Source organism: Eucalyptus grandis, chromosome 11 (assembly GCF_016545825.1).
Source record: "Eucalyptus grandis isolate ANBG69807.140 chromosome 11, ASM1654582v1, whole genome shotgun sequence".
NCBI lineage: Eukaryota > Viridiplantae > Streptophyta > Magnoliopsida > Myrtales > Myrtaceae > Eucalyptus > Eucalyptus grandis.
The window spans coordinates 3,860,408-3,878,994 of record NC_052622.1 but is presented as its reverse complement, the minus strand read 5'-3'; the positions used below and the strand labels follow the sequence as shown (position 1 = coordinate 3,878,994).

The 18,587-nt window shown below is 41.7% G+C and overlaps 2 protein-coding genes across 2 annotated transcripts; one reads left to right on the top strand and one right to left on the bottom strand.

Annotated features, from left to right (window-relative positions):
• The first annotated feature begins 1,238 nt into the window (after positions 1 to 1,238).
• LOC104424503 (phosphatidylinositol 4-kinase gamma 3) lies at positions 1,239 to 5,314 on the top strand. The gene is made up of 3 exons (XM_010036948.3): positions 1,239 to 1,439; positions 2,053 to 3,723; positions 4,641 to 5,314. The coding sequence occupies exons 2-3, from the start codon at positions 2,386 to 2,388 to the stop codon at positions 5,025 to 5,027; spliced, it is 1,725 nt and encodes a 574-aa protein (XP_010035250.2). The 5' UTR covers positions 1,239 to 1,439; positions 2,053 to 2,385; the 3' UTR covers positions 5,028 to 5,314.
• A 939-nt stretch (positions 5,315 to 6,253) lies between these two features.
• On the bottom strand, positions 6,254 to 10,524 carry LOC104424502 (probable pectinesterase/pectinesterase inhibitor 61). The gene is made up of 3 exons (XM_010036947.3): positions 9,213 to 10,524; positions 8,390 to 8,526; positions 6,254 to 7,134 (listed from the first exon to the last, which is right to left on the bottom strand). Exons 1-3 carry the CDS (start codon positions 10,166 to 10,168, stop codon positions 6,437 to 6,439), a joined length of 1,791 nt encoding a protein of 596 aa, XP_010035249.1. The 5' UTR covers positions 10,169 to 10,524; the 3' UTR covers positions 6,254 to 6,436.
• Positions 10,525 to 18,587: the final 8,063 nt, after the last annotated feature.

The window sequence follows — 18,587 nt, the reverse complement described above, 5'->3', positions numbered from 1 at the left end:
TGACTGACGCCGTTAGTTCTCTCCCCGAGCTGCTAATCGCATTAAACAGCGTAGTAATTACTCTCCGTCGGTCTGTCTGTCTGTCTGACCTCTCCGCGTCAGTTCACGCGTCAAAGTGAAAGCCCGACTGGGGTTAATTACGTCTTGTCTTGGCAGATGGGCCCGAAATTACGTCCTTACCCTTCGCCTCCTCCTCGCGCCCAGGGCTTCTTCTGGAGACATGTAAATTAATAAACTATTTAAGCTGATCGCTCGTATTTTATTTGGGGGGTGATTATCCATGCGAGTGATTATTATTATTATAACAATAGCAATAGAGAAATCTAGTACTGTTGCTATTCCTATGAGGAAGATATTTATAAGTAGACAGCATCAGATCTATGAAAAGGTTGCCACACGATGAAATCTTTTAATCATCACTTAAGCATTGGACATGATATTCTATAAAAAATTTTTCTAATAAATTACCACATGAGGAAATAGAGTCGGGTATCATGAGTTCTTCATCGAATCTTGAACTTCATTATATGTAATAATTATCATTAGTGTGGTTTTGCTACCAATCTAATCATATTAAAGTTTTACCAGTATCGAAATCTCAATGTATTATCTAAATAGATAAATTCTTGATAACGGCTATATGACAAATAAAGAGTAATTTGAAGTCCCAATTTAAAAAAAAAAAAAGAACAAATACAACGAAAATTTTTTCATTTTTATCAATTAAGAAAATTCGAAATTGATCGAGATCAACTTTCTTTTGTAAATGGCTATTTTGTAAAAAGTAACTTAATTTTCCAAATTTTGTATGCCTTGGCATATGTTTCATGTTAATTATTGTCCGAAATTGGCCTAGCCAAGCATATAATATTGCTTTGACCAAAAGAAGAGAAGAGAATATTTCATTGCCAAAATTAGAAAATAAGAATAGATATTCTTCTACTTCCATCATTTAAATATTTACTACATCCATCCCATCGAGATTCGAGAAGGGCAGTCTCGTCCTCACCGCAGCGAAACCTCCGCGGGGGGTAAACTCCTCCCCCAAGTCTTTTTTATTCTCTAGCCCGAGCCCCACGGAAGAGAGAAAGCCCGCCGAAGAAGACGACGTCCCGTTAACGGGAAAAACCTCACGCCGTCAAGCGCCGTCAAGCGCCGCCTGCGATTCTTCCGCCCAAAGTCACCTTTCCTCCCGTCACCCCCACCTCTATAAATCAACGGGAGCGAACTGCTTCTTACATTTTCAGAAGCGTCACCACCGTTCTCCCATCCTCTCTCTCTCTCTCTCTCTCTCGTGGAGAAAGTGAGAAGCTCTAGTGCAGAGGAACTCGCGGGTTTCGGAGGTCGTCGAACCGCCTCGACGATCGGAGGCGATGAAGCGCGGTGATCCCGGCGACCGCGCATTCCGTCGCCGCCGCCGCTTCGCCTGATCATTTCAGGTAACTCCGACGCGCAGCTTCTTCGGCATTGTCTTTTTTTCTTTTTTCGCTTCTTTCTCTCCATTTTCGGTCCGTTCGCCGTGTCTGTCGGTGCGCGTCGGCTGGAAGTGGAGTGTCGTGGTCAGGTCGGTGCACCTTTTGCCGGTGCAAAGGAGGATGAGATTCCTCGTGGAGGACGATGATCGGATACCGGTCGATCCTCTGTCTCTGCGCTTCTCTCTTCGGTCGCCTTTGCCTGGCTGTTGCTTTTTGCGTTTCTCTGTTGTGGCTGCAATGCCGCTCGTGCTGGCTTTTAGAATTGTGCTTTCGCGAGAAGCGCGAGGTGATAATCCGGGGAGTGTTGTGAGGCTTTCATGATGCTCCAGATTGAGCCGTAGGTTTTCCCTTGTTTGATTGACTAGGCTAGGCTAGCTTTTCCATTACTAATTGGTGCATCAATGCTTAGTGATTTGCAGTTTGGCTGTTATTTACGGATTCATAAAGAAACGTCAGTATCTCTTCGTTTCTGGGGCATTTTGCTTTCTGATCGTTTATAAGGTTTCCTGGTCGTGGTTGATCATGAGCTGATTCCGATTTGTTTTTACTTGTTTCTCCTGCTTGAGATTGGCTGTAGTTTCCAGAAGATTCCGGTTCTCTTCAAATAATTGCACTTATGGCGCAGAAGAAACCCTAACACTGGATGCCTCCAGAAGATCCGGTGTGTCGGAGATTGGCTTATGCCTTGAGTTTGCCTTTAGGAGGTTTTGAGCTTGGAACATTAGGTCAGAGAACCTGTTTGAGTGGGGAAACCAAGTTTCCTGGTTTTTCAGCTTTGAGGTGACGTTACTCAAAGTTGAAGTTTGGGACTATCTGGTCAAATGGATTGTCTAGAGAACATGATGAAGGTTTCGACAGATTGAAGTTTGATTATTCAGACAAGGGGCAGTGCAGATAACAGGAGAGAAAGATGCCGGGTGTTAGTGTGGCGCCTAGCCCAGTTCTGGAGTTCTCCTACCAATATGGTCCTCATTTGAACAAACCGATCCTGATTTACCTCAGAGTTGCTGGGTCTCTGACTCCCATGCCCATTAGGGAGTCAGATTCAATTTTGTCTGTGAAGCTGAAGATACAGGCAGACAGAGGGTTCTTTGTCAGAAATCAGAAACTGTTCTTTGATGGGAGAGAACTAGCTCAGAACAATTCTTGTGTTCGAGACTATGGGGTTGCCGATGGAGACGTCTTGCACCTTGTGCTGAGGCTTTCAGATCTTCAAGCTATCACTGTCCGAACTGCTTGTGGGAAGGAATATGAGTTCCATGTTGAGAGGAGCAGAAAGGTAGCATATGTGAAGCGACAGATTGTGAGGAAGGGGCGAGGCTCTGTCAACCTGGAGAATCAAGAACTGGTATGTGATTGTGAAGAGCTTGAAGATCAGAGACTCATCCACGACATTTGTAGGAAGAACGGTGATGCTGTTATCCACTTGCTGGTCCGCAAATCTGCTAAAGTGAGGCCTCAAACTGTTGACAAGCACTTTGAAGTGGTTATTGATGCATCAGATTTTAATGAGCTTGCTGGTGTAGTTGGTGAATATCAGTCTTGGGACCTGTTGAAACCCAATATCATAGAGAGTAGACCACTGCCAAAAGATTTCCTATTGGAACCTTTCATTGTTAATCGAGAAATTGAACTGCCATTTGTGTTAAAAGAGCTGATTGAATCTACCATCCAGGGATTGGAGAGAGGCAATGAGCCCATACGGTCTCCGGAGGGATCGGGAGGAGCTTACCTCATGCAAGATTTTTCTGGCCTGGAGTATGTGTCAGTTTTTAAGCCTATTGATGAAGAACCAATGGCAGTGAATAATCCTCGGGGACTTCCATTGTCACTAGATGGTCAAGGGATGAAAAAGGGCACGCGGGTAGGAGAGGGTGCACTGAGAGAAGTTGCAGCTTACATCTTGGACCACCCAGTGGTTCACAATTCAGAGAAGGGCTTTGCTGGGGTTCCGCCCACTGTTATGGTGAGGTGTATGCATAGAGAGTTTAATTATCCAGAAGGTTATGAGTACACAAGCAAGAATTTCAAGATAGGATCACTGCAGATGTTCGTGAAGAATATAGGAAGTTGTGAGGATATGGGACCCCGAGCTTTTCCCATGGATGAGGTACACAAGATTTCTGTCTTGGACATAAGGTTGGCAAATGCAGATAGGCATGCAGGCAACATATTGATCAGCAGGGATGGTGAAGATGGACGTGTAGTGCTTATTCCTATTGATCATGGATACTGTCTGCCTGAAAATGTCAGTATATTGTATTACCTTCTCCGATTGATCATTTGGTTGTTCTCCGATAAAAGTATTAATAGATTATGTGTTCTTCTTTTAGTTACAACTTGTCCTAAGTGGCATGAGATCCAATAGTAGTCTTAATAGCCCCATGTTTTCCTTAATGAGACGTAATCTCCATTACACATGGTTATGTACTTATGTGCAGATCTGTTGCAATCTTTTTTTTTTTTTTTTTAAGGATATATGGCACTTGTTGATTTGCTACACCGTTAAACATCAATAGATGATTTGTTATTCTTTGAGATACAATTTGTCCTAATTGGCGTGAGATCCAAGATAATAGTGTTAATAACCCTGCATTTTCCTTAATGGGTATTGGATGCCTCAGAACTTGTCAAAAGATGGAATCTCCATCAACCCTGGTTATGTACGCATGTGCAAATCTGTTAAAATTATTTGTTTTGATTTTTAGGATGTGTTGCACTTATTAATTTACATCATTTTATACCCAAAATTGCATTGATGACTGTTTATAACATGGGACTCATACAAGAAAATCTTTGCACGGTTAGGTTAGAGAAAATATATTTGTGCATGAACTGCTTTTCTTGTGACACATGGTACTTCAGATTGACATATGACAGGATAAAATGTGCATATGACGTGTTTGCTTCAGAGTCTATGTTTCATGCTTGTCACTGCTCAGTTTTTTTGGTGGTAAATAAAATGAAGAGAGCATGATCAGGAGTTTTAGGTTTATAAAAGATGTATTGGACTTCTGTTGATCTATGAGTAGCAATAGTTTAGCTTCTGGGGTCAGTTCAGAAGCATAATGACTCCATACAAGCTCCAAAACCTCTCAAGCTTCTTTGTAGTCTTTCTTTTTGTCTTCTTCTCATCTTTTAATATCTTTATTCTTGTCGCTGCAGTTTGAAGATTGCACATTTGAGTGGCTCTACTGGCCACAAGCTCAGCAGCCTTACTCTCCCGAAACTATGGACTACATCAAGTCACTGGATGCTGAACAAGACATTCAACTCTTGAAATTTCATGGGTGGGACTTGCCAGTTGAGTGTGCTCGTACCTTGCGCATCTCTACTATGCTTTTGAAGAAAGGTGTGGAGAGAGGGCTTACTCCCTTCGCCATCGGAAGCATGATGTGTCGAGAAAGTCCCAGCAAGGAGTCTGTAATTGAGCGGATTGTCAAAGAAGCAGAGGAAAGTGTGCTTCCTGGAGCTAGTGAAGGTTCATTTCTTGAATCTGTCTCAGTGCTTATGGATCACTACCTCGATGCACTTTCAAATGAAGGCCATTGAGTGAATTTGTATATATGTAGTGTCTACATAGTGTGTGCATGCTTGCATGAATGGACGGAAGTCCCTCTCCTGAGCTGATCTGCTCTTGGGAAATCTGTGCTAATGCTTGGACTATATGCTTGTTCACTTGCATCATTCTCTGGTGCATTAATTTTTTTTTCCGGCATCCAAGACAGCCCGAAGCTGCCACTTGGGCCAGGCAGGGTAAAAACACTATGTGTGCTCTTCTGGGTTTTACAAGGGACAATGATTTGAGCATTGGCGATATGAAATCGACCTCTTTGCAATTCCCAAACTTTTTTATCTGCACTCACTGCTAGTCCTATTGGAACGGTACCTATCACTTTTAAGGATAACTGTGTATTGAATGATGCGGACGGACTGTTTAATTTTTAGGCTTCTGGATATGCTTGTGTTCTGGCTTTTGAGCGGACCACATGCGTTATTTTTAGGCAAGCAGGAAATCAATGTTTAGCATAAGCCTTGCTATGAGGTACTTAGTGCTTCCTAAAAACAACAATGCTTTTGAATAAGCATGAGTAATCAAATGAAATAAAGCGGCTCGATAAGACCCCATACCTAGAGCTAACATCATATAACCCAATTGAGACATTGTAGAATAAGCTAAACCTCTTTTAATATCTTTTTGAGCAAGAGCTAAAGTAGCTCCTAATAATACTGTTATTATACCTATTAAAGATATGAAATTCATTATGTAAGGTATGATTATAAAGAGATGAAGAAGTTGAGCTACAAGAAAAATGCCCGCTACAACCATAGTAGTGGCATGTAAATATGCTTAATAATGTTTTCACACAAGTAGCGAGATGACTGCCAGGGCGAGAATGGGGTCGGGCTTCAATTACTTTCTTCAGGCCATATGCTAGGAAGGGGAGGGGGATCATTAAGTTAGGAGTAAGAGTTAGGTCTAGGTACTAATTCTTTTCTAGAAACCTTTGGTCCTTCTGAATCTCTCCATCTGAAATTCCTATCCTGGACAAATTTACAGGTTGCCGTGGGAATCTAGCATGCGTCGGTTTTCTGTCAAGTCATTTCCATTTAATGTTAGCTGCGAAGATAGGTGAAAAGGAATCTTCCTAGGTTTTTGTCCAGGACTTGGAGAAGGACTTGATAGTGTTGGCCGACTTCTTCACCTCGAAATATGTTTGCTACGACTGACGAATGGCTACGCAAGGGATTCCAATGAACATAGGAAAAAAAAAAAAGGAATAATGAAGAATAATGGCATTACGAAATTGTGGCTTTTCTACATTTGATTATTTTTCACTTTCGAAGAAAAAATATAAGGAAAACGACCTAAATCTTAAGCTCAGTAAATAAATAAGAACCACCAATACAAGGGGGTTCTCGGCACAACATATCGTATCTGTAAATGTCACTTTCAACTTTCAAGTTGATAGTCCAGCCACGAATGCCACCCCGGTGGACGGCAACCATGAAGATCCAAATATGAACTGCGCGACTGTGAATTTGTTTGCCTCTGTTGTGGATGTGATGACTCGGAAACCAGGCCATTTCACACGTAGGCCGACGGCTGCCCCAGGCCCATCGTTCATGTACTCTCCGTAATACAAAGTGTCTAGCGCAAAGTCTCCGTTCCACTCCAGCCACCCTTCGGGGTGAATGTGATCGCCCATGTAGGACAACATGTACACAACCCTCGAGTACATCTTCCATGGCCGCCCGAGGTACGTCGGGATGCTTCCTTTAGATGCCTCGAGATCTGGAGCGGCGACGATCTGGCAAGCATGGATCGAAATGCCGGTGTTCTGGTTGGGGTCCTTGCGGTTCTGGGCCGTGATGGTGTTCTTTTGCTTGGCCATGGGCTTCCGGGCATAGATGTTGCTCTTTTGGATGACCACGGCTGCGTTGCCAAAGATGAAGTCAACGGTCCCGTAGATGTCGCATTCACGGAAGAACTGGCGATTCGAGTGGACGTAGAGCGTGTCCTGATAGCCAACGATGCTGCACCTATAGACCACGCCATGGTCAGCTCCTACCCGGAGAGCCACCGCCTGGTGCTTCTCCGGCCCGGCGTAGTTCTCGAAGGTCATGTCGCGGGCAATGAAACCGGCTCCGCTCGCCGCTGCAGGTCATACAGCAGAAGAGAAGAATTAAAGCTCGACTGAAAACTGGAGAATTCTACGTTAAGACTCTCGACCAAAGCATCTTGCGAGTAATTCATGCCCATCTTTTTTCGTCCAATACGACAAAGCCGACGAAGGACGTGTCAAGATCAAGATTCTCCTATAAAGTTTGCGCTTCGGGATTAGCATAATGGGGATCGAGCATCCAAACTTTGCGTAATTGGCATCGTTCTAAGATAGGAAAGGCCAAGGGGGATCGAAATGAATGGCAGGCAAGTGACGAACATGCATGTGTAGCCCCCCCGGCATGACCCACGTCAATAATGCCCATTCCCTTTCCATCTCTCGATTCTCTCCCAACCATGGATTCGATTCTGTGACCAGCAAACTCCCATTGATGTTTCATCAAGCAATGTCGTCAGCGTTACGAAGAGGCGAGAAGATCGGATCGAGAGGGATCCAAAGCGTAGGAGCAGCAAAACAAAAACATCTCGACGTGATCATTAAAGAAGAGGAATCGTGCCCGTATGGACTGATGGGAACATCGTTTGGAGTCAGAAAATGTCAGAAAAAAAAGGTGTAGTTGACGATGGAAAAGGAAGACAAGTAGGAGATGAAAAGCAGGGCTGATCTCAACCCTTTTCAAAATCTTTTTCTTTTGATGTTCCGAAAGTTCTAATGAGAATTCCCAATTACCAAAAGTACCAGCATTATTACTTTCGAATTTGGATTATGCCATCGTATATCTTGGATATAATTAGAAGTTGTCTCTAAAATATTTGTTAAGCAATCGAACAAGTATTACAGTTCGATTTCTGTACTAAATAAACTCGTTGCACTCATAATCTATACATTAAAAAATTGAATAATTTTTTCTCAAAAGTGTTTGATAAGTTTTATGAAACAATTGTTAATGATATCTGGATGTCATTCACGGGGTCCACTTGCAACTAAAAGGTGCACAGAATTAATTGGTGGCGAAATTTGGTGCCATGCCTTCTGAAATCGACATCCCACATGCTACTTTCTACATCAAGCATTCCTAGCAACCCCTTTTTTCTTTGTTGTGAAATTTCTAAAGTAGCTTTCGAGCACAACAATTCTATATTGACTTGAATGTCTTTTTGTGGTTTTCGGGTTCGATTTGTTTCGTAAAAAATAAATTATTTAGACAAAAAGATTATTTATAATTTTTGGCCTAGCTTAGTCGAGAGTTTGAACATTAGAAATTCGGATATGAGCACAGAAATTTACCGAAGGAGGCGGTGTGGAACGTGGTCATCTTGTCGGCTACACTTTTGCCGCCCGTTATGACCGTTCTGCCCTTCCCATCGCCGATGAACATGAGGTTCGTCTTCTTCTTCCCCACCTTCAAGTTATCCTCCTCGTACCTAAAACAACGGATAAGCTTAAAACACCAGTCAACGCATCACTTATTCACAATCATTTTTCCTCTATTGTTAATAGCAATGGAAATTTACAAAAAGTAGATAAGTCTATTGGAATATTTAAATACCATAGGACCTTTACTAATTATTCTAAAGGTTTATACTGATATGTGAATTCATGATATAATAGTTTACTATTCTAATAAAGACAATTCAAAACTCTATCTTGCAGAATTACAAATAGTTTATTAATAGCGACATCTCCAAAAGGAACGTATTTTTCAGTGTGCACCGATTATAGAACCAAGAAAAGTCCTCAAACGATGCCGTATTTGTACTGAAGAATGGTGCGCAATTATCTTACTCATAGAATTCTGGTGGAATACGCAAGTCATAATCACTATGTCCAAAAGTGAAAACGACTTTCTGTTATATAGTTGGTGGCTTTATAAAATTAACACCCCTTTTTGTCCAATTATCAAAGTGCAATAATTAAATTCCCATGATTAAAGGGCTTGAATTCAATCTACGCTGACAAAATTCATCCTCCCTCTGTAATAAGAACAAAAAGAAGCAAAAGACGAAAAGGCCATTTTCCTTTTTTTTCTTTTCTTTTCCCTCTCAATTCAAACTCCATTTGAAAAAGGCCAAAAAAAAAAAATGAAAGAAAAGAAGAGGAGGAACTTTACCTCCCGGCTCGCACGTAGATGATGATCCTCCGGCCACTGCTCTCCGGCGCCTTCTTTATCGCCTCCGCGATCGTCTTGTACGTCCCGCTCGCTCCGTCCTTCGCCACCACTATGTCCGCCTGTACCTCCGCCGCCGGCATGTCCAGCAGCTCCCTCTCTCTCTCCCCTAGCCACTCTGGATACTCGCCGCCGCCGCCGTCGGGCTTCGGTACTCCCCCTCCTCCTCCCGCCACGTCCATCAGCCTCCTCCGGTTCTCGATCGGCACGCCGGCGAAGTCCCCGCCGCCGTCCGAGGCCGCGAATATCGCCAGGCAGTTGCTCACCAGCTCCTCCAGGTCCTTGAGCCCCGCCGCCATCCGATCCTTCACGCCGCCGCTCGCGTCGGCGAGGCCCTCCCCGCACGTGTCCTGGTTCGTCAGCGCCGCGCTCAGCCACGTCACGATGTCCTCCGCCGGCGCCGGGGATCCCGATCCCCCGACGGCGGAGAGCGACCGGGAGAGCGCATCGACGGAGGCCCCGAGGAGCTCGAGACAGTCGTCGTACGCCGAGCGCGCGATCGGCTCCATCTGGAGGTAGTTCATGCCGGAGGACTGGTAGAGAGCCCTGTTGAAGTGCTGCAGGGTCATGTTGAAGGAGATGTGGATGAGGTCCTGCTCGCTCGCCACCATCGAGCCCGGGAAGTCCAGGAGCGAGCTGACGCAGAGGTCCGGGTACCGGGCCTTGGAGCACGTGCGGGAGATGGCCTGGGTCGGGCGGCGGCCCCGGGAGTCGCCTGAGGTCCGGCTCCGGAGCCCGATGAGGAGGATGGCGGAGATGGCGGAGGCGAGGAGGAGGGCGAGGGCGAGCAGGGAGATGAGGACGAGCTTCCACCTGCGGGAGCGGAGGCCCCGGTGGGGAGGGAGGGCATCCTCGAGCTGGGGATCGGAGGAGGGCCCGAGCTTGCCGCCGCGACCCATTTCTTGTACTGTGTGGGGGCAGGGGAGTGGCGAATGGATGAAGGAGAGAATGCGTAGGGAATGGTAAGGGAGAGGACAAGCTATAGGATGAGAATGTTAAGGGAGTTCTATGATGTTGCGGACAAAGTGTGACGGAACATCATCAAGATGGAGGCTTGATGATGCTAATGCGGTGAGAGGGAGGGAGAGAGAATTGGGTAGGAATTGAATGGAGGATTGGGAGGGTGTATGGGGTGATTATATGTGATTTTGGGAGAGAGAGGGAGGCAGGGGAGGTGGGTGCGAGGTCGATGTCGGGGGAAGGAATGAGCTGGCGGCTACTTGGGGAGCTAGCCAGGAGAAAATGGCCACTAAATACTTAGGTGAGTTGCAAGAATGAGCTAGAGAGAGAGAGAGAGAGAGAGAGAGAGAGAGAGAAAGAGAGAGAGAGAGAGAGAGAGAGAGAGAGAGAGGCTTGAGTGATTTTTAGTGAAAGAAATTGGAGATTGGAGGAGGTGGTGGTGTTACTTTCCCATGTCACCCCCCTTTTTCTAGGACATTATTAAGGCCTTTGTGGCTCTCTCTCCCCTCTTCTTTTCTACCTTGTTATCTCTATTTGTGCCGTAGCTTGGAAGTTTACTAGCATAGTCTCCCTTTTCCTCTCTCTCTCAAGAGTGATCTTGGGGTCAAAATGCTGGCTCGTGATGTATGACTTTTGAAACATGTGTGGGTTCATAGTATCTATCTCTATCATTAAAATTACACGAGACAAGAAATTGTTGATTCTAAAGATGAATTGCGGCCAAGACCCTTACCTCCTGATTCTTGATTTATTTAGGAAATGTGATGGCTTTTGGGTGACCCGGAAAATCGACGCTGGACCAGGGCAAGACTTCGTCAAATTCTTTTCTTTGCCTAGAGAAATTTCCGAATCGATTTAGGTCATCCCTTCAATACCCTCACGTTTTAAAAAGATTGCACCTACATGATTTTCGCCGCTCCTTTTATCTTTTCGAAGAAGCAACGTGAGTTCTTACCAAAACATGCCTTAAGTTTAGGTCAGAAGGTGCCTACGTTGTTAGATTGGACTCTCAAACGAACCCACTATGTAAGTAGGAAATTGCAGCAGCAAGCATCAATAATAAAATGCTACAGAGTGATTGGACTGAGAGAATGAGGATAACGACTTGAAAGAGGAAGGCAGCCAACAAGAGAAACCTTCTATACGCTGGGAACCGTTAGGGCAATGACTGCCCCATATAGCAATGCATACACCTACCTCCCTCCTAATTAAGAAAGATAAGAAAGGGGTCTTTTATCCAATTACTTATCAATCTCTTTGTCACACATCACAATTCATAATTATCTTAAACAAAGAATTATGGCAAAATACAAATATAGATTCGATCTATCATACCATATTAGCTATCAAGAAACTTAATGGATCTTAAATTATTAGCACAAGAAATTCGTGTGATTCTTTGATAGAGGTGATAGAGGTTCTTTTCAACCACCTCTAGCTTGATCTTTGGAAGCGTTCTTTTTTCTTGCCTATGTATATCTATATGGTCTATTGCGTGCTTTTTCTACTCTTCATTGTTTATCTTAACCCAGGCCACTAGCATGTTGGTCTTTATACACATGATAGGGTAGTTCAATTGGTAAATATGAGGTCCTCACTTGTCTTTTTGCTCCTAACTTAACAGAAGCGATCTCAATAATTGATCGCGCTATGATAAAATAGACTGAGATTTAAGTAGGGAGCATTCTCTTGTTTTCTGTTTGAGAGACGAGGGTTGTGAATTCATTTTATATCCTTCGAGATTCAAATCTATCCAGAAACGTGAGGCGTCCATTCTTACTTAGCGCGGTCCACTGGAGTAAGTAAATCAACAAGAATCCCTTGCCCTTGTGCAGAAGCTTTGCTTCTAATGAAACTTAATCAGGAAGGTGTACTAGCATATGAAAGCTTTCTCAAAAGAAACCATTCTTCCATAGCACCAAAAGGAAGAAACAAAACAACCCAAGAGTATTTTGTCATCGTGTTTCGCAGGAAAAGAAAAAAAAGCCTCTTCTACACTATCGTCGCGAGGGAACATTTGAACTAACGAGATTGTGATCGGACAAAATTGAAAAAGCAATATGTGCTAAATAATTTATCAATTTGTCTTCATGTTCAATTCAATGTTGTCATTGTCACCTATCTTTGTTTGTTCACTAATCTTGAACGACAATAAAATGCGTGCGTTCATCGAGTTGAAACCCTTTTGGGGATTAATCCCTTAATGGGCATGTAAATTTAGTAATGTTAGTCGGTTATTTCTCGGTTATTTCGACAAATCAAACTTATCCAGGAAGGAGAAAAGAAGATTAATGGCGAGGGACATTTGACAGTTTTTATGGTTATGCCACATGGGAAGATGCTACACGGGGCCCTAGAGCATTTAGTTGGAGCTGCCAAAAAGTTATCTGCCCTCACCTCGACAGATGCTATTTACTTTTTCCTTTTTTTATCTTCATAAGCGCGTCAAAAGGCATTATTGCCTGTTTACCTAATCAATAGCTTAGCCAAGACATGACCATGTGCTCTCCATTGGGGAAAAATTATGTACATAGAAACATTGAATTATGTGAGCTACCACAAGCAGGACAAACATCTCAAATCAAACATTGAAAGGTCTGAATATCTTATGTACATATATGTGTGTGTTTCGCAAAAAATTGATTATTTAAAAATTATTTTCTTAAAATTTGACTAATTGTTTATCTTATAAAAATGAATAAACGAAAAATACCGCATCGCTCGCGAAAATGTTTAGATATAAATTATTGTTTACAATGAACACATCTTTCATTAGCTAATTATCTTGGGCGATAAAAGTGATTATTTTTATAAAAATATTTTATAAATTATATACTTTCCTATGAAACAGATGGAGATTGGAAAACACTCAGTTTATTCTCATTTTTGTTCCTTTCAAAATCACTCTTCACGAAATCATTAAAAAAAAAAAAAAATGTATAGTTACATCCATTAACAAACCAAACACCCACTCGTTCTACTCAAATAAATAACTACATTCATTTTCTCTATATGAAAAAATAACCATAATTTTCTTCTTTTCTTTAGGCATCCATCGACCTATTAAATTTTTTTCTCTTTTTCCTGTTTATTTTACTTTGCACACTTGCGGAACACATGCTTGACTCTAATCATACGTAAAGTTACAACATTTACAATTTGGTCATTTTGATGTTTAGTTCAATGTAGAAAATGTTTATTTATATATATATTTATTTACAGAGTGGTCACATGGTTGCCGAACAAAGTGGTCACATAGTTGCCGAACATGGACATTAGCTCTTATCATCTATTTACAAAGTAGACTAGAGACTATGCCTTTCCTTCACCGGCCAAAAGGCAAACGAAAAAAGGAATGTCTTTTCCTCGTTTGACATGCCTCTTTAACCAAAGTTGTACTATTCTTACCGGCCTCTAGCAAAGTTAGATTCACTCTCGATTTTCCCAGTTTTATTCACGACCAACTTCTTATATTTATCACATTAAGAGATCGAAATTTTCAGTACATCCTCTTCTTGATCATCCTAAGAAAGCTCGAAAAAGCAGAATACCGCAGCATCTTATAAAGGGTAGGAGATAAAAACTGTCGAAACGAAAGCATAAGGAATCACTTTACAAAATGACTGGATGAACAAACACGGTACTGCCTAGACAACTTTCCAACTTTGTAATATATGATAAAGCATGGTCGAAAAGCCATATCTTTCCCCTTTTCTTTCTTCCCTCCCCCCCTTCCTCTCTCTTTCGGCTTGTCTAGCTTATTTCCTTTCATTCGTAATAGACTTTCAAAAGCTTGTGTTGGCTTAAAGTCTAACGATATGGTTTAATGAGACTAAGACAATGAGTGGCTCTTGACAGACTTCTAAGATGGTGATGAGGATGGGAATGAACCGAATTGTACATCGAAAGAATGAAACTTATTCTAGGATATATATATATGTGTGTGTGTGTGTGTGTGTGAAAATTGAAATTAACTTATTGGAGTACCTTTTGAAGTAATGATAAGTTTTGCTTTGGAACTCTAAAATTAAGCATGTAATAGGTGACCTCTTAGAAAAATGCTTACCTGTATGTCAAAAAATAAAATAAAACCATTAGGCTTAGTGTTGGACAGGCCAACACAAATAATATATTGAACGAGTTAATTTATGAATGTTACATAAAATTAATCAGAAAGCCATGAGCCTATTATGCGATCAATTCATAGCAATAATGTAGCGATTATTTGAGCAAAAGAGAAAGTTGGGTATCATGAATCTTTTCGGAGGATTTTAGCTAGAAATTCACTTTCAATGTTTAGCTAGAATTCACCGATATGAATATGATCGATGCTGATATGAATAATTTCTATAAGTTTTTTAACCTTTTTTTTTTAAAATTTGAAAATTTTATTTATGAGTTTGGGGCTTCCTTACAAGTGTATTGCCTGTTCATGTAGAGCTTTGATAGACACCTGACATTGCGTTGGTTGCAGTGTCACGTCACTTGCACGCACAACCATGAAATCCATATTCTTAGACAATAGGAAAAGCGCACAGAGAAGGTTGGCCCTTTTTCTAGAGCCTGATCCCTTCACGGCGATGTCAAAATTGACACGTGTACTTCAAAATCATTTTATGTCGTCAGAACTCTCAAATTGATACCAACATATCAAAAAAAAAAAAAAAAATACTCTATTTCAATCACAAAAAAAAAATTTAAATTTTCCCTACTGCAATATCAATAGTCCAAATTTTTTTCAAGTTGACAAAACCCAAATTTGTCTTAGTGTGATATAAATTTAGGATCATTTATCGCATCAATTTTAGAGTATTAATCACTAAAAATAAGTTTGGAACACATGTATTATGATGGATATATTTCAGATTTTTGGAGGTGCAATAAAAAAATTTGATAAGTTGATGTCACAATTGATATAATTTAGAGATTTTTGTGATGTTAACTAAGACAGTGAGAGAAAAGGGAAAGTTCGTCCATCAAATCTAGTGGCTTATAGAATATAATCCTTCAAAGAGGTATTCTAATCTCCATTTAAATTTGATCATTAAAATAAGTAGAGGAATGCACATAAAAGCTTTTGGGCTTCGAATCGAACTTCTTCTCCTTCTCTTTTTATATTTTATTTCGGTCGAATTTCGAATCCAACTTTTTGGAAGGCAGAAAATTGTTTCCAAATTCTGTTGTCATTCCAAAAAAATAAAAATAAAAACTCAATTTCCTGTGCGGATGCTATTGCTGATATGATTTCCTAACTAATAATATGTGCTGCCACGTCGGCATTAAATGAAAAAGTAAGACCCACATTGTCAGTGATTGGACCCCCACCATGTACGGATCACCGATATTATTTATTTTAATGTGTTAAGAAGAATGGTCCCCCGCGCATTAGAATATCGACACTTGGCAGTTTTTGAATAAATCAATTTTTCTTACTTGAATAGAAAAAAAAAGGAAAAGAATTTTAAAAAGCTTTTCAAAGGAACTTAAAAATTTGCATTTTGAGGGAGATGAGGCCAGAAAAGCGCCCTTCCCTTTGTGGAGAGCAGCTCCTTTAGAGCCTAAATTCTCATTCTTAATTCTGCAACTTCCCCCAAAAATTGAGTCTCAATGCCCTAATTCAGGAATTTGCTTTAAAAGAGGGTGATTGCTTTTCTCGCTTACATATCAACCATCCCATTTATTAATAATCTGAATTTCCAGTACTTTCTAAAATGATACTTTTCTTTTTGTAGAATGGATCGTATGATAATGGTCCACATGTAATCATTACATGATAATTCAGCATCAAATTTTGGGTGTCAGTAAATGCACTTGCCGTTTGTCATCTTCTTTGTGTACAAATTGTAAGCGTTAAATTCGGGCGTCAGTGAACATACTTATTGTTCGTCATCTTCTTTGTGTACAAATTCAAAGTATCAGACACGCAACCGTGGAGAAGTACAAGTTTTATGGCTCACGATGTTGAAGCTAGAATCGTGAACCACGAACTTGGCAGGCAACTTCACCGGGAAATTGATTTGTACCGCAACAATCAAGTCAAGGCGTTTGGGCTCTGCACTCGGATTGGCCCCCCCGAGTCTTAAGTCAACACCGGAGATGACGGAAATGTGGAGGAGAGAGAAAACGAGCTTAAATTTAGGAGCGGTACCTATAGCAAGAAGCATGTGAAAATCAATGCACCCAAATTTTATATTTTAATTCAATCATAACTATTGAGGAAGAATAGTTAGGTTTTATTGAATAAATGAAAATCTATAGATGACAAGTGGTAAAATGACGTAATGAATTATATTCGTGTCATTTTAGAGCTTAATGGTTATGTTTTTATGATATCCTGTCAAAATTAGTTTATTTGATAATTTAAGTGTATCTATCAAATCTACTACCCGGTTTCCGTCCATCGACGTACAAGTACGATGCAACAATGACAGGTGTCAAGAGTGATTAGCCGGTCGAAATCACTTTATCACGCTCAAGTCAAATCGGTTTGTCAACAGTCCTAAAACTCACTAATCCCATCGATTCAAATTCATTACATGACAAAAAGTCTTTATCCTGCCAGATCGATTGATGTTCTTGACGCAATCCGACACCAATCCAGCGAGGACACGGGTGGAAAAAAACCTTAAAAAAGGTTCCCACTCCAAAGGACCAATCGTCTTCAAACTCAGCCCCTTGCAATCTGCTTTCCTCCCGACCCAGAAGTAAAATACCCAAAAGAGTTGACGAGAGCTTTACGACCTGCAGAAAAACCAACGTTTCTTCAGTGAACATCCGCCTCTCTTTCCGTGCGCTTTCGAGGAAATTGTTGCAGACGACGGCCGAAAGTGGTAGGAAAAAGGGAAGGGAAGAAAACCAGGGACCGAAGGAACGGAAGAGTCCACGGTCGAGCAGCGACAAATTGGAAAACGAATGGCGAGAGCGCAAAGACCGGGGCAAATTCCAAGATCGGACTGGTGCATCTTGTCTACACGACATTTGCGTTTGGGGCGTTGCGTGGTGGGTCAGGCGGGAGCACGAGAAATGGGGTAGCGAGATCACATGATTTTTGGATCGAATTTCGATTCCCCATGTTGATCCTCCCCATGTCACATCGCTCTGAATAATTGCAGCACTTGTAGTTTGGCCACGGGGTCGGTCCATACCCTAAGTACATTGTTGTAAGGTACTTACTTCTTTTTTCTTCTGTTTTTATTTACCATGTCGAGACGATCATTGCTACTCGACATGATGGTGTATATATATGACGATGAGGTGACCCAACAATTATTTGCCTAACATGAGCAAGTGGAGCACCCGAGCAAGCTTGGGAAAAAGTAGAGAAGCGACATAGTGGTCACCAACGGGATTCGCTCGCCAGTCTACATCCACAAGGTTAGGAGAAAGAGTGAAAGAATGGTTGTAGCGCAATTGAAATTCACAAGAGATCATGTTATCATGCTGCTGAGTTCTTCCAATTTTAAATTACTCGACAATTGCATAAAGGCGAGAAGGACCGGAAAGTATGCCTATATTTCTTGGATTCATTTCCTGATGGAGCTCAATTTATCGATGGATCCCAACGATACTCGACGTCACCTACTTAGTAAAAACCTAAAATAAAAATCTATATATTTTTTTCAAACAAGCATACTATGACCACATACGTCAAGTCGTCATCCGATGCTGCATGAAACTCTCTAACTACAGTACGTCGTCAGCAGCTGGCTTTCTTTCTCTCCTCATCGGCTTTGAGCTCTAACGGAGTCTCACTACTTTCACAAAACGACATATCATCATTGATCATCGCGCGTGGCCGGACCGAATCGGGGTTATGTCTTTCTCTTAACCTTAGAGAGCATTGTTGACTTGCAGCGAAGTCACCCACAAATTGACTAAAACGGAAGTAAAGTCCTCCACAAAAGAGCCATGCTGACAAATTTCTCCTCTCATCTTGGCCAAAGGAATGATAGGATTTCATGGAATTCAAGCCCCGAAAGTTGGTAATTTCGGTTATCACGCAAGGCCCAAGATGAATGGGGTTGGTTGCAATTCTTGATTTTTTCCTTGACTCTGTGGTGAAAGTTAGGCTGATTCGGTCAAAGAAACCATCATGGAAAAAGAGCAATCATCATCTAATACGCGGCCTTTCTACAGTGAATCTCAATCTCCATCCACGCAATCTCCAACAGGGGGAAGGCGAGCCTTTCTTGCATCGATGCTTCAATCATGCTGTCATGGTAACTTTCGGTATTGATTAATGGGGCTTAGTGACAGGTGGAAACAGGGTCGTGCTTGTAGGGAAGAAATGAATCAGGAAGGGGGAAAAGGAAAGAGGAAAAAGGAGAGTTATTGAAAAAGACTGATGCCGATGGAAAA

What these genes read in the sequence shown, in the direction of transcription:
- LOC104424503 (XM_010036948.3), top strand. Translation starts at nt 2,386, where the DNA reads ATGCCGGGTGTTAGTGTGGCGCCTAGCCCAGTTCTGGAGTTCTCCTAC. An exon ending in GATACTGTCTGCCTGAAAAT is followed by an intron (nt 3,724 to 4,640) that starts GTCAGTATATTG and finishes TTGTCGCTGCAG; the next exon opens with TTTGAAGATTGCACATTTGA.
- LOC104424502 (XM_010036947.3), bottom strand. Translation starts at nt 10,168, where the DNA reads ATGGGTCGCGGCGGCAAGCTCGGGCCCTCCTCCGATCCCCAGCTCGAG. An exon ending in ATCTACGTGCGAGCCGGGAG is followed by an intron (nt 8,527 to 9,212) that starts GTAAAGTTCCTC and finishes CCGTTGTTTTAG; the next exon opens with GTACGAGGAGGATAACTTGA. An exon ending in GTTCCACACCGCCTCCTTCG is followed by an intron (nt 7,135 to 8,389) that starts GTAAATTTCTGT and finishes TATGACCTGCAG; the next exon opens with CGGCGAGCGGAGCCGGTTTC.